The sequence below is a fragment of the Periophthalmus magnuspinnatus genome, chromosome 11 (assembly GCF_009829125.3).
Source record: "Periophthalmus magnuspinnatus isolate fPerMag1 chromosome 11, fPerMag1.2.pri, whole genome shotgun sequence".
Taxonomy (NCBI): Eukaryota; Metazoa; Chordata; class Actinopteri; order Gobiiformes; family Gobiidae; genus Periophthalmus; species Periophthalmus magnuspinnatus.
Window position 1 is genome coordinate 31,873,082 of NC_047136.2, and position 14,025 is coordinate 31,887,106.

At 41.6% G+C, this 14,025-nt stretch overlaps 1 protein-coding gene across 1 annotated transcript in view; it reads right to left on the reverse strand.

Annotated features, from left to right (window-relative positions):
- Positions 1 to 14,025, reverse strand: part of calcr (calcitonin receptor) — a 203,819-nt gene that overhangs the window by 80,720 nt on the left and 109,074 nt on the right. The window contains exons 3-4 of the mRNA XM_055225250.1: positions 8,207 to 8,318; positions 5,428 to 5,535 (exon numbers count right to left, since the gene is read on the reverse strand). Of these exons, the coding sequence (XP_055081225.1) occupies positions 5,428 to 5,535; positions 8,207 to 8,318 (220 nt within the window). The remainder of the gene's footprint in view (positions 1 to 5,427; positions 5,536 to 8,206; positions 8,319 to 14,025) is intronic.

Consider the following 14,025-nt stretch of genomic DNA (forward strand, 5'->3'; position numbering starts at 1 on the left):
TCTCCCGGAGAGTCCCCGTTGTCTGGGGTTGAAGCGTGCAGTCCGGGATACTCTCGTTGAGCCATGTCTCTGTGACGCACAATATGCAAGACGCGCAAGACGAAGCGCCAGTTCGTCTGTCTTGTTGCTGAGTGAGCGAACGTTAGAGAGGAAAATCCCAGGTAAGGGCGTGCGAGCGCCGTGTCTCCGAAGGCACACCAAGGCCCCTGCCCGCTTTCTCCGTCTTCAGCATCTCACTCTTTTGGCCAAAAAAGTGAACAAAATCTACTGCAGGCACAAAAAAAAAAAAAACTGGCAGTAGATCAGTGGGAGTCGTTCTGATGTTTAAAAGCTCTTCACGGGTGTAAGAGCATGCTGACACACAAAATACACACAAAAACAAAAGAACACACAGCGCACCAAATCAGCAAGGCGACTGTACATGGTGCCATCTTGGATCAGAATAATCATTTGAGTCGGACACTCCTGGTGTAAACCTTTTGGTGTTTTATTTCAGATCATACTTACAGTAAAAGTGGCATCTGAGCTAAAAGCTAACCAACTTTCAGTCGAGATTTCAGAAATTGTGGTAAACATTTAGTGACCACTAAATCTTTTCGTGTACTTGCTACTGTGAAGAGACTAGATAAAGGACATAAATTGAATTAAGACATTATTATACTTTAAATTGGGGATTGGCTTCACCATTCATTTCTATGTGAAGAATTTGAGGTAACTCCAGGTAGCATCGGCTAGCCAAGTGATTGAGTTGAAGTAATTGGCAAAGATATAGAATTCCATGTCAATACTCTGCACTCTCACATAGCAACTGCTGCTGCCTCATTTAGGATGAGATTGGAATGTAACCATGTATTGTAACCAAGAAACCAGTCTCATAACCAGGAAAGCGAGCTCATAACTAGGAAACCAAGCTTGAGTAACCCAGGAAATGCAAAAGCTGTCTCTGCATATTCCCAGTAATTTACCAGAGAAAGAGGGAAATCTGTCCTGGTACACATGACCCTGTTCTGGAAAAATGCAGGTAAATTCCTGGGTCAGGATGTGTCTGCATGTGTATAAATCTGTGAGTGTGTCTGTTTCTTTGTTCTTGCTACTCCCCTCTGAATCACCCCTGCTCTATTAACCATGTCTGATCTTATCACTCACTTACTGCATATGTACAGACACAAACAGTACATTATAAATCATGTGCACGTTTCAAGAACAAGCAGCGTTTGAGAACGTGTGTGTGGTGTGTGTGTGGTGCGCAGAGGGGACAAGTGTGGGTGTGTGTGTGTGTGTGAGGTGTGTGTGTGAGGTGTGCCGTGGGGACATGTGTGTGCATACAGTCTGAGTGGTGTGCAGTGGGGAGCTGTGTGTGTGCAGTCTGAGTGGTGTGCAGTCAGGACATTTGTTTGTGTATGTGTGTGTGCAGTTTCAAAGATGTGCAGAGGGGACCTGTGTGTGTGTGTGTGTGTGTGTGCAAACTAAGTGGTGTGCAGTGGTGACATTTGTGTGTGTACAGCCTCAAAGATGTGCAGTGGGGAGCTATGTGTGTGTGTGCAAACTGAGTGGTGTGCAGTAGGACATTTGTTTGTGTGTGTGTGTGTGTGTGAGTGCAGTCTGAGTGGTGTGCACTCGGGATATTTGTTTGTGTGTGTGTGTGTGTGTGTGTGTGTGTGGGTGTGTGGGTGGGGGTGTGTGGGTGTGGGTGTGAGTGCGTGTGTGCAGTCTGAGTGGTGTGCAGAAGGGACATATGTGCGTGTGTGTCTGTGTAAAGTCTCAAAGGTGTGCAGAGGAGATGTGTGTGTGCATACAGTCTCAAAGATGTGCAGAGGGGGCCTGTGTGTGTGCAGTCTGAGTGGTTTGCTGTGGGATTGTGTGCGTATGTGTGTGTGCTTGCTTCTGTGTGTGACGTGACTCATACCATTCAGCTCCAGTCAAATGAAGCTGATCGAGGCTAGCAGTTATAGTGGCTAATCTGAAGTCCAGTTCCATATTTGCAAATCTGAGCACATGTATCATAGCAACTAAAGAGCCAATCCAGGATGAGGGGTTGAAGCTAGCGCTACTTTTCACAGGCACGGCTGGTTTGGCAGAGAACAGGCACTTAGCAACGCTGTCAGTGAAACCTCAACCATGGAGAAAAAGGACACCTGATTGGTCTGTTATTAATGTTCATATCTTGATTTACAGACAAAATAACCAAGTACCCAGGATCATGTAAAATGTTTGCTAATATGGACATTTTCGTTAATACGAACATTTTAAGGTCAAAATGACAAGCCTGACAGCAGCAGTTACAGACAGAGGGACAAAGGTTTTTTTTTTTTTTTTTATCAATTGAAAGTGATTTGGAGCCAGTTACTGCCAGAATCAAGCCCATGCTCGCTTCTTTTTTGGAATGCTGCAGCTAGTGGGCTAACTGTCCATTTTTATATATAGTGTTTGATTTGAGCGGATTGATATGGCGGTGTGTGTGTGTGTGTGTTTGTGTTTGTGTTTGTGTGTGGTTGTACTTTGAGTGGCTAGACAGAGCTATGTGCAGCAGAGGTGTGTGTGTGAGGGTGTGTGGGTGTGTGTGTGTGTGTGTGTGTGCGTTTGAGCAGATAGACAGAATGGTGTGCACAGCAGGGGACCCCTACAAACCGTGCAGTGCTTTGAAGTCTGTGACTGCAATTTAAAGGTGTGCAGGTTAGCAAGTTATGAAACCTGTCTATTACCCCACGTAGCTTATTTTACCCAGCTGGCCACTATATAAGTATGACAGACTGCACAGGAAATAATATAATAATATTATGATAAGATCTTTGAACACAATCAGGGATAGTGTCATGTCGTTCCCATCCCTCTCTATTTTCTTTGAGCTATATTGTCTTTTCTAGTTAGTTTTTTTTCTTTCTATTTTCTCCCACCCCTGTGCTGAACAAACCATTTTATACAGCCAAAAAATATATAACCAACAAAAATGTATGCAAATATATACATTAAAAAAGAAATGATTCAGGAAAGATGTAGTTTTGATTTGCATCTGTGAGAGGTGATTGTGAGACACAGGGCTGTTTAAGCGGACATTTGTGACACATGAGACTATATTATACTGTAAGTGCACCTGTCTGAGCGGTGCACCTGTCTGACCAGTGCACCTGTCTGACCAGTGAAGAAACAAACAGCCCACTGACCAGCCCTGTTTGTACAGTGTCAAATACAGTTCAAAATATAAAAGTATCACATGAAAAATTCTACTTAAGTAAAAGTATTAAAAGTATCAATTTAAAAATGTACTGAAATCAGCCATGATTGAATAATGGCATTTTAATATTTTCTAAATCACATGAGTGCCTCTGTTCAGTTTTAAATTATTCCTGAACCAGAGGGGTGAACTACTGAAACTGCAAAGACACTCAAGTACATTCCAGTAACCTGGTTTTGAAGAATAATATATATATATATATATATATATATATATATATATATATATATATATATATATAATATATATATATATATATATATATATATACTTTTACTTTTCAATCCTGCTCAAAAATGTAGTGGAGTAGAAATAAAAAGTATCCATTTTAAAATTTGTTTAAATAAAGCACAAATACCCAAAACGTATACTTTTCTTTTGTTACAGTCCACTACTGCTGTGCACCATTGTCCTCTACACAGAGTAGAACATTATTGTCTTTGTCAGATACAAACATATGGTACAGACATTTGGGGTTTCGTCATCCCACTGACCGGACAGAAGAAATGAAAGTGGATGCTGAGGGTATAATGTGATTTTTGCCTCTTGTTTGAACACTGCTCTCTCAAATATTGTCTGCTTAAGACTGTCCAATGAATAAAAGAACAGCTCAAATCCAAGTCCTCTCACTGCACCACATCTCTCCTCAGGACGGCCCTTTCCCTTCTGCCGTGTGCCCACCTTTCCTCAGGACAGCCCTTTCCCCTCTGCCCGCCTTTCCTCAGCACGGCCCATTCCCCTCTGCCGTGTGCACATCTGTCCCCGGGGTGGCCCTTTCCCATCTGCCGTGTGCACATCTCTCCTCAGGACAGCCCTTTCCACTCAGGATGGCCCTTTCCCCTCTGCCATGTACACGTCTCTCCTCAGGTATGTGCCCGTGTGCTTAGGTGGGTAGTACTTAGTTACATTCACTTTTTAAAGAAATTGTGCTTTTCTAGTGGCATACTTTTACTCCTACTTGAGTAATATTTTTACTGAAGTAACAGCACTCTTATCTGAGTAAAAGTTGCGGTTCCTCTTCCCACCCTGAGTGGGTCTACCAGTGACAAAAGGTCTATGTAACAATATGAAATGATTTGAATTTGTGTTTCTTGCACTGCTCCAGATATGATTTAGTTTGTCTCATTTTTGTGATCTATACTTAAATACCAGCTAGATTTTGAGCATTATTTCATGATTTGTCCTTCCAATTACATTAATTTTAAATTAAAAAAAAATCAGATGTACTCTTAAAGTTAGTCTCACTTGAGTAATACTTTTCCCAAATACTTTTTTACTCCTACTTAAGCACCATAGCAAACGGAAATTCTGTTCTTCATTCTGTTCTTCAATTCTGGTCAGATTGCTGGACTCTTACCTTATAAGGTACCTTATATCTAGAAGAGCTAGCTACACTGAGACTATGGTCGTTTTCACACATGTTAATGACTCTGTGGACCAATCGCAGTGCACACTAGATTTAGTTCCATTCACCCAAAACTCTGCGCACACAGGCACTGCGCATCATTCACCCCAAACACGCGCCATGAGCAACGTGAGAGTCCATCAGCTGAACTGTAGACTTATTTCTATGACAATGAGCCCCGTGAATATGTGTGCACACACTCGGTTTCCCCTATATGCAGTGGTCTTTTCTTTCACCTGTGGCTAAAAATGTACATGGATGAGGCATGGTGGCGAAGGAGAAAAAGCTTTTGTAACAATACACAGACAGACCCCAGCATACCTGCGCAGACAGAGGTGGGAGGAGACTAGTCTCCTTCTGAAGACTGATATTAAGTTGATCAAAATTGCCTCAACAGAATGTCACACAGCAGCTCTGCAGCATCCATTCATACAAATATATGTGATTAAGCACTTTTACTGTCAGGATTGTGTAGGCTGGCCTGAGGTCAGCTGCGTTCACACCGCACTTGCCCCGCTCGAAAGTGTAGGTGGAGCCACTCTGAGACCTCCTGTTTCAAGCACTCTCAGTCTCTGTGACTGGTGGGTTCATACCGACCTGAGCACTGCCATCGGAGCTAATGCTCTTTTATGTCGACCCAACATTGAAAACAACCTAACACACCTATTTACAGTTTCTGTTTCTTGGCTCTGTCTAATTTCTTGGACCACTACTTTATATGTCTACTTGAGTAACAGTATGCTACCATATCCACCTCTGCTGACTACCTGTGTGCTGGTCTAAGTCTTACCAAGCTGGTCCTGTGGGGGGCGTCCTGGACAGTCCAGACTGACAGTAGTCCCTGTGGGGGTCCGGGGCCAACACAGGAGGCCATCCCAGGTGTGAGGACAGAACATGGCTGGATACAAGGAAGACACAGGGTCAATAGCCTGCCCCATGGAAGTACATCAGATGTTTTTATTTTAATTCTTATTTATTTATTTTTTTTAAGTGCAATTTTTCTGACTAATACTGTAACTGTAACTAGAATTGCATTTATTACTTTATATATATATATATATATATATATATATATATATATATATATATATATATATATATATATATATATTATATATATAGTAAATAAATGCTTAATATATATACTATAAAATATTCCAGGTTTTGTTTTTTTTTTCACAGAGGAGATGAGTAAACCCTCAAGAATAATCGTCACCTTTAATTACATCTGTTCAAAGTGCCATTTGATTTTGATGTTTTCCTCAGCTCTGTTTCATTAGGATGCATTGTGTTGTCTGTTATACTATGGTAAGCATCAAAGAAGCATCAAGCACCAAGTTTTGTATTAAATTCATTGAAACTATTACTACTTTAAAGGAATTCTATGTAAGATTTTAAGATTTTAAAGGAACTGTATGCAAGATTTTGACTTCCATAAAGATGACCTGTGTCCCCAGATACACGGTAAACATGTTCGCATATACCTACAACTGTTAATAATTGTAATGGTGATTTTTGCCCAATTACCAAACACCGATTATAATTTGGTGTTTTTGGTTCTCAAGACCTTTATCCTATAGAATTTGCTTCTATTAGAATTTGGGTTGCCAGATTCAATGCTGAAATCCATTTGGTTTAAACTGGATGGTTGTATTAATCAGTGCTAGCAGCCTCTGCAGCTCAGTAAGTGAATTCTGAAGTTTCTGAGCTTTCACAATACTGAGAATGAGAAAAACTTCTATGTGTCCTCCCTCTGCAGGTTAAGGGTCTATCAACCCAGACTCAGTTGCAATTGTAATACTTTAAAAAAAAAAACAAAAAAACTTTCCTTTAAAGAATCGTAACTTAGGAATCATATGTTGGCGTATTTTGGTCTCACCCCTGCTCTAGTTGATAAACCCATACAGATAAACGAAAACATAAACCATGTAATTAAAAAAGTGATTCAAATCATTTCTGAGAAATTTCAAGTACTGATATTTTGGAGATTTCTAGAACCAAAAAAAAATTCAATGAAATTTAACCAATGAGAGTCAGACATTGCTTTTTAACCATGCTTCAACAGAATTACTTAAAAAAAAATAATTCTCATGAAGCAGGCCTGGACAAAAATGATGGTACCCATAGAAAAGACTGAAAATAATGTGACCAAAGGGACGTGTTAATCCAAGATGTGTCCACTAATCAGCATCACAGGTGTCTACAATCTTGTAATCATTCAGTGGGCCTATATATAGGACTACAGGTCATCACTGTGCTGTTTGATATGGTGTGTACCACACTCAACATGGACCAGAGGAAGTAAAGGAAAGTGCTGTCTCAGGAGATTAGAGAGAAAATTATAGACAAGCATGTTAAAGGTAAAGGCTATAAGACCATCTCCAAGCAGCTTGATGTTCCTGTGACTACAGTTGCACATATTATTCAGAAATTTAAGATCCATGGGACTGTAGCCAACCTCCCTGGACGTGGCCACAGGAGGAAAATTGATGACAAATCAAAGAGACGGGTAATACAAATGGTAACAAAAGAGCCCAGAAAAACTTCTAAAGAGATTAAAGGTGAACTTCAAGCTCAAGGAACATCAGTGTCAGATCGCACCATCCGTAGTTGTTTGAGCCAAAGTCGACTTAATGGGAGATGACCAAGGAGAACACCATTGTTTAAAACAAATCATAAAAAAGCCAGATTGGAATTTGCCAAACTACATGTTGACAAGCCTCAAAGCTTCTGTGAAAATGTCCTATGGACAGATGAGACAAGGCACATCAGCTCTATGTTCACAGACAAAAAAATGAAGCATATCAAGAAAAGAACACTGTCCCTACTGTGAAACATGGAGGAGGCTCTGTTATGTTCTGGGGCTGCTTTGCTGCATCTGGCACAGGGTGTCTTGAATCTGTGCAGAGTACAATGAAATCTCAAGACTATCAAAGGATTCTAGAGAGAAATGTGCTGGCCAGTGTCAGAGAGCTTGGTCTCAGTCACAGGTCATGGGTCTTGCAACAGGACAATGATCCAAAACACACAGATCAGAACACCCATGAAGGGCTAAGAGGAAAACACTGGACTATTCTAAAGTGGCTTTCTATGAGCCCTGAGCTAAATCCTATTGAGCATCTTTGGAAGGAGCCAAAACATGCTGTCTGGAAAAGGCACCCTTCAAACCTGAGACAACTGGAGTAGTTTGCTCATGAGGAGTGGGGCAAAATACCTGCTGAGAGGTGCAGAAGTCTCATTGACAGTTACAGGAATCATGTAATTGCAGTGATTGCCTCAAAAGGTTGTGCAACTAAATATTAAGTTAAGGGTACCGTAATTTTTGTCCAGGCCTGTTTCATGAATTTATTTTTTTAAATAATTCTGTTGAAGCATGGTTGAAAAGACTGACTTTCATCGGTTACATTTCATAGAATTTGTATTTATTATTACTTTTGTCAGATTCAAGTTATTTCTATGACCATTGTGAGTTTATTTTTTCCATTAACCGATGGGTATCAACAATTTTGTCCACATCTGTACATTAATTAATTAATTAAGTGAGGAACACATGATGAGGTTGAGCTCACCTGTGGAGTTTGATGAGGAGCTCTGAGTAGAGGACCGGGACAGTTCCAGCAGACATTTGGTGTGGTCTGGCTTCAGAGAGCTGCCTTGTGCTGCTGTGGACAGTACTGCCATCTGTGGACAGCAGGGACACAAACACAATGAAGGAATCATGAGTTTCATTTGCCTATAAATATAAAATATTTTTTGTTACTTGAAACAGTTTGGGTTCAAGACATGGTCTGATCATAGAGCTAGGCAGGCCATGTCTTCGGTCGATGCTGGCATTATGGTCAAGGTACACTTTATTGTCCCATAGAATAATATGTCCTGTACATTTGACCTGTCCTTAAATGCCACTGCAGCAAACTGGAGCAGCGGGTACACACAGAGTTTCTGCTGCTTCACAGGGAGGTTCTAGTTCATCCCTTCTGTCCACCAGAGGCGGTGCTTTAAGCACTGAATGATCACTCCTGTCTATGCGCAGGTCGAGAATTAATAACAACAAATTGACACTTGACCTGCTGGTGATCCACGTGAGGCTATATAGCTTACGGGACTCCAGAAAGTAGTCCCTTTTTTTCTTCTCGCACTTAGTTCGAGTGTGTTGTGGCTACTTGTGGATAGCGTTTTTTTCATTCCCCCCCTTTGGTAGAAGCTTATGGCTTAGAGTAGTAGAGTAGTTAGATAGAGTAGTTGATGGTAAGTAGTTTATGCATTATTTAACTGGAAGTGATACCAGGTTCTGTAGAGCTGAATTGAATTTGCTCTCACTTTTGGTTCAGCTTGATTTTAGCTTTGGGTTATATTTGGGTGTGGACCACCATAGGGAAGATTTGACTGAGAATGCTTGCATGAATTGCAGCATTATGCCTATATCTCTGTGTGATAACTGCCTGGCTGCATTTGGGAGAGCTGGGACCTCAGTGTGCTCTGATATTTGGAAGGTGGTGAGAAAGCGCATACGACTGAAAGGTTTTTATTCTGCACTCTTATGTTTTAATGTAAATTTTATGATGATTATTTATGTTTTGATTTGTGTGATTTTGATGTCCTTCTTATTCTGTAAAGCACTTTGAATTACATTGAGTATGGATTGTGCTTTACAAGTAAACTTGCCGAGCCTTGCCTTGCCTTGCTTATACTCAGCGGGATGTGGTTTCTGTTTGCCAGGACGATGTCCTTTCTGTGGCAGCGTCAGATACACGCTTCCGTGATACTGACCCACATAGTGAGAACGGTTTGGATCTGTGTTCGGACATATCAGAGTTGAGCTCATGCTTGACAGCTTCACCCACCTACACGGCCAGTGGCTCCATCATGGGATCTGTCGTTGATTCTGCAGACTCTGCAGGCTCATCCATTTCAGTCTATTCCCCAAGCAGACATTAAGTGGCTGCAATTTAAGACTGCATTTCTCCTCGCCATGGCTTCTGGTATGCGTGTGGGTGAATTGCAGGCCCTGTCTGTCAATGAGTGCGGCTGTAAGGCAAGGCAAGGCAAGGCAAGGCAAGTTTATTTGTATAGCACAATTCGTACACAAGGTAATTCAAAGTGCTTTACAGAATAAGAAAGACATTAAAATCACACAAATCAAAACATAAATAATCACAAATAATCATCATAAAATTAACATTAAAAGAGAAGAGTGCAGAATAAAAACCTTTCAGTCGTATGCACAGCTAAACAGAACCGTTTTGAGCCTGGATTTAAACATTGTCAAAGTAGAGGCCTGTCTCACATCTTCAGGAAGACTGTTCCAAGTTTTAGCTGCATAAAACTTAAACGCTGATTACCCATGTTTAGTCCTGACTCTGGGCACCAGCAGGAGGCCGATCCCTGAAGTCCTCAAATTGCGAGATGGTTCATATGACACTAACATGTCAGAGATATACTTTGGACCTAGGCCATGGAGAGACTTATACACAAGCAGAGCTGCTTTAAAGTCTATTCTTTGAGCTACAGGAAGCCAGTGCAGAGACCTGAGCACAGGACTTATGTGCTCATACTTCCTGGTTCTAGTCAGGACCCGAGCAGCAGCGTTCTGGATGTACTGCAGCTGTGTTAAGGCTCGTTTGGAGAGGCCAGAGAGCAGGACGTTACAGTAGTCTAACCTACTGGAGACAAACGCATGGATAAGTCTCTCTAAGTCTGGCTTTGACAGTATACCTTTGATTTTTGCAATGTTTTTTAGGTGGTAAAAAGCTGCAGATGTTATTGATTTGATGTGGCTGTTAAAGTTCAAGTCTGAGTCCATTATTACCTCTAAATTTCTAGCCTGATTTGAAGGTTTTAGAGATAGAGACTGGAGGTGACTGCTGACACTTTCTCTATGTTTCTGTGGGCCAAAGATGATGACTTCAGTCTTGTCTGAGTTTAGCAGAAGAAAGTTGTTTTGCATCCACATGCTGATCTGTTGGATGCAGTGGCAGAGTGAGTCCACTGGTCCATATTCACCTGCTGCCAGTGAGACATAGATCTGAGTGTCATCTGCATAGTTGTGGTAAGACACATTATTGCTGCGTAATAACTGGCCTAACGGCAGCATGTAGAGATTGAACAGCAGGGGTCCCAGGATTGAACCCTGGGGCACCCCACAGGTCAGGGACATTTTATCTGATATACATTTTCCAATTTCAACAAAGTACTCCCTGTTTTCTAAATAGGACTTGAACCAGTTTAGTGCCGTACCGGAGATGCCACCCAGTCCCCTAGTCTCTGTAAGAGGATCCCATGATCCACAGTGTCAAATGCACCACTCAGATCTAACAGGATCAAGACTGAGACTTTGCCTGCATCAGTGTTCAGGCGGATGTCATTTGTCACCTTGATAAGAGCAGTCTCAGTGCTGTGGTGGGGTCTAAAACCTGATTGGAAGACATCAAAGGAGTTGTTCATTTCGAGGAAGTTAATAAGCTGTTGGTAAACAACTTTTTCAAGGACTTTGCCTAAAAACGGCAGATTTGAGATCGGTCGATAATTGTTCAATATTGTGGCATCAAGACTGCTCTTCTTTAGGAGAGGCTTGATAACCGCAGTTTTCAAAGCGCTTGGGAATGTTCCAGATTGATGTGACATATTAACTGTGTGAGTGAGTGGTGACAGCAAACTGTTGAGCACAGACTTAAAAAATTTAGTGGGTAACACATCGAGGCAGCATGTAGATGAAGTCAGACTGGTGACAATCTCTTGGACAGTTTTATCAGTTACAGGTGCAAAGTGAGTCAGCTCTAAGTGTCTAAGTGGGTGCAGGGTTGTTATTTGCGTTGTGGAATTTATGGCATTTTTAATGCCCTGAACCTTGTCATTAAAGAACACTGCAAACTCATTGCACTTAGATGTGGAAATTAGTGGAAATTAGAGTATGCTGATAGTTCAGGTGTAACTCTCTGGCCTAACTTCTGCAGGCAATGCCTAACCGCTTCAGTTGGCAAGGTTTGGCATGGAATCTACAGTACTATAGAACCTTTGTGCCCTGTACGTGCTTTGGAGGCTTATATACAGGTTACTGCAGGTGTGTGACAGTCTGAAAATCTCTTTGTGTGTTATGCCGGCCTCTGGTTCTCTCTACGCAGCTCTCTCTTCAAATCAAATCAAACCAAACTTTATTTATAGAGCGCTTTTCATACAAAAAAAATGTAACACAAAGTGCTTTACAAAGCATTAAAATCAGTCCCACCCACCAAACCCACCCAACCACCCAACCACCCCACAGCCAAACAACCCAACCCCAACACATCAATAAACATAACCAAACAACCCCCCACCCCAACGCACACTCCCACCCCCCACCCCAACACATGTTAAAATACCTTCGTTTCATTTAAAATATGTTTAATGCAATAGGCTGGATAAAGATGAACCAGATGAGAGAGCGCCACCAGAGGAACCATCTGCACCAGGAGCAGGGTCACCCACAGCCACAGGACACCAGCCCAGGGCCCAGAGAAGAGATGAGGTCAAGACCAAACCTCCAGGGCCCACGAGCCAGGGCCCAGCAGCCACAGCCAACCACAGCTCCCGGTGCAGAGGGCTCCTCAGAGGAAACACTGGCAAATCTAAAATTATTAAAAATAATAAAATAAGTCAAAACTATACAAGTAAATAAAACATAAGTAAAACATAAACACACTAGCCAGCCTAAATAAGACTAAATAAATAGAGAAGTAAACTAAAATGATAAATACTAATCAAAAGCTATGCTAAAAAGATGGGTCTTGAGCCTGCTTTTAAAAACCTGAATGTTCTCTGCGGCCCTGAGGTCCTCCGGCAGGCTGTTCCATAGACGGGGGCCATAAAACTGGAAAGAGGCCTCTCCATGCGTGTGTAGGTAAAATCCATGTAATTAAGAACATTTAAAAATTCCCTTGCAACAGGGTCTAAAATATCTACATGTAAATTAAAATCACCAGTTAAAATAATCATATTGTAAGAATTATGTAGAATTGATAAAAATTCCAAAAATTCATTGATAAAAATACTGCACTTCTTTGGTGGTCTGTAAATTGTTACTGCTAAAATTTGTGGGTTATTAAAAACAACTGTGTGGTATTTGAAACTTGTAAAATGATTAAATAAAATAGGTTTGGTGGCCAGAGTACTTGAACATATAGAAGCAGTGCCACCTCCCCTTTTACTACCCCTAATTGAAAAAGCATAGTTAAAATCAGAGGGGGAGGCCTCATTGAGAACAACCGGTCCATCTCCACCCAACCAAGTTTCCGTTAAAAAGAGACAGTCAAGTTTGTGGTCTAAAATTAAGTCATTGACAATAAAAGCTTTGTTCAGCAGAGAGCGGACATTTAAAAGTGCCATGTTTATTGTTGAAGGAGGATGAGTAGGAGGAATCTTTGATAAATTAATTTTGGTGAGCTGTGATAAATTATTGATGTTAACTGTACGATTGTGAGAGTTTTTGTGAATAGGCCGCTCTCTGTTGAAAATTACCGGGATATGGTGTGATGATTCTATTGATGGCGTGGACGATGGTGATGGGGTTTCTGGAGAAAACCGTCATGTAGATTCTATTGTGAGCTGTATGTTCTGGGAAAGAAGAAATGAACCATGGAGATTTGGATGAAGAAGGTCCTTTTTGAACAGTCCGGGTCTCTTGAAGAACAGAAGGAAATTGTCTATGTAGGGGATATGGTTGGTGGTGCAGAAGGATTTGAGCCAGATGTGAAGTTGTCTTAAGCGGCTGAATTTGATGTCTCCAAAGCGAGGTGGGGTGAGTGGGCCGGAGATTATGCATTTTTTATTTAGACTATGGATGGTGGAGATGAGAGTTAAGAAGTGTTTCTGACTGCTGCAAACGGAGATCATTAGTTCCAACATGAATCACAACTGTGTTAACTGTGGGATGCTCTTGGTGGGTTAAATATGCTTATGCCTCACAGGGGCAGTTGATGCCTGAGGGTGTGAGATGCCATTCAACGAGGAACGAGGGGCCTACCTCCTGGGGTGCTATGCATGGGGTTCCCCTAAATGTCATTTTGTGGTGCAGCTTGGACCTCACTCTCCACGTTTGCCAGATTGTACCTGGTGAATGTCATGGTCTCCCATCCTCTTGACGGAGTGTTACGCTAGCTTTATTTTATTTATATTTGTTGTTATTAATTCCCTACCTGTCATTCAGTACTTGAAGCGCTTCCTCTTGTGGTCATCTGGGATTCATAGAACCACAGTTACATACTTAACCTCTGTAACTTTCATCAGAGCTGACACATGGCTAGTCCAGACCCCTAAGCGCTGCTGTGCTGCACTCTTCCATCCCACCTTGACTCCTATGTAGGCTTTAGGGGCACAGCTCTAAAATGGTTTTGTTCTTTTTTATCAGATCGGA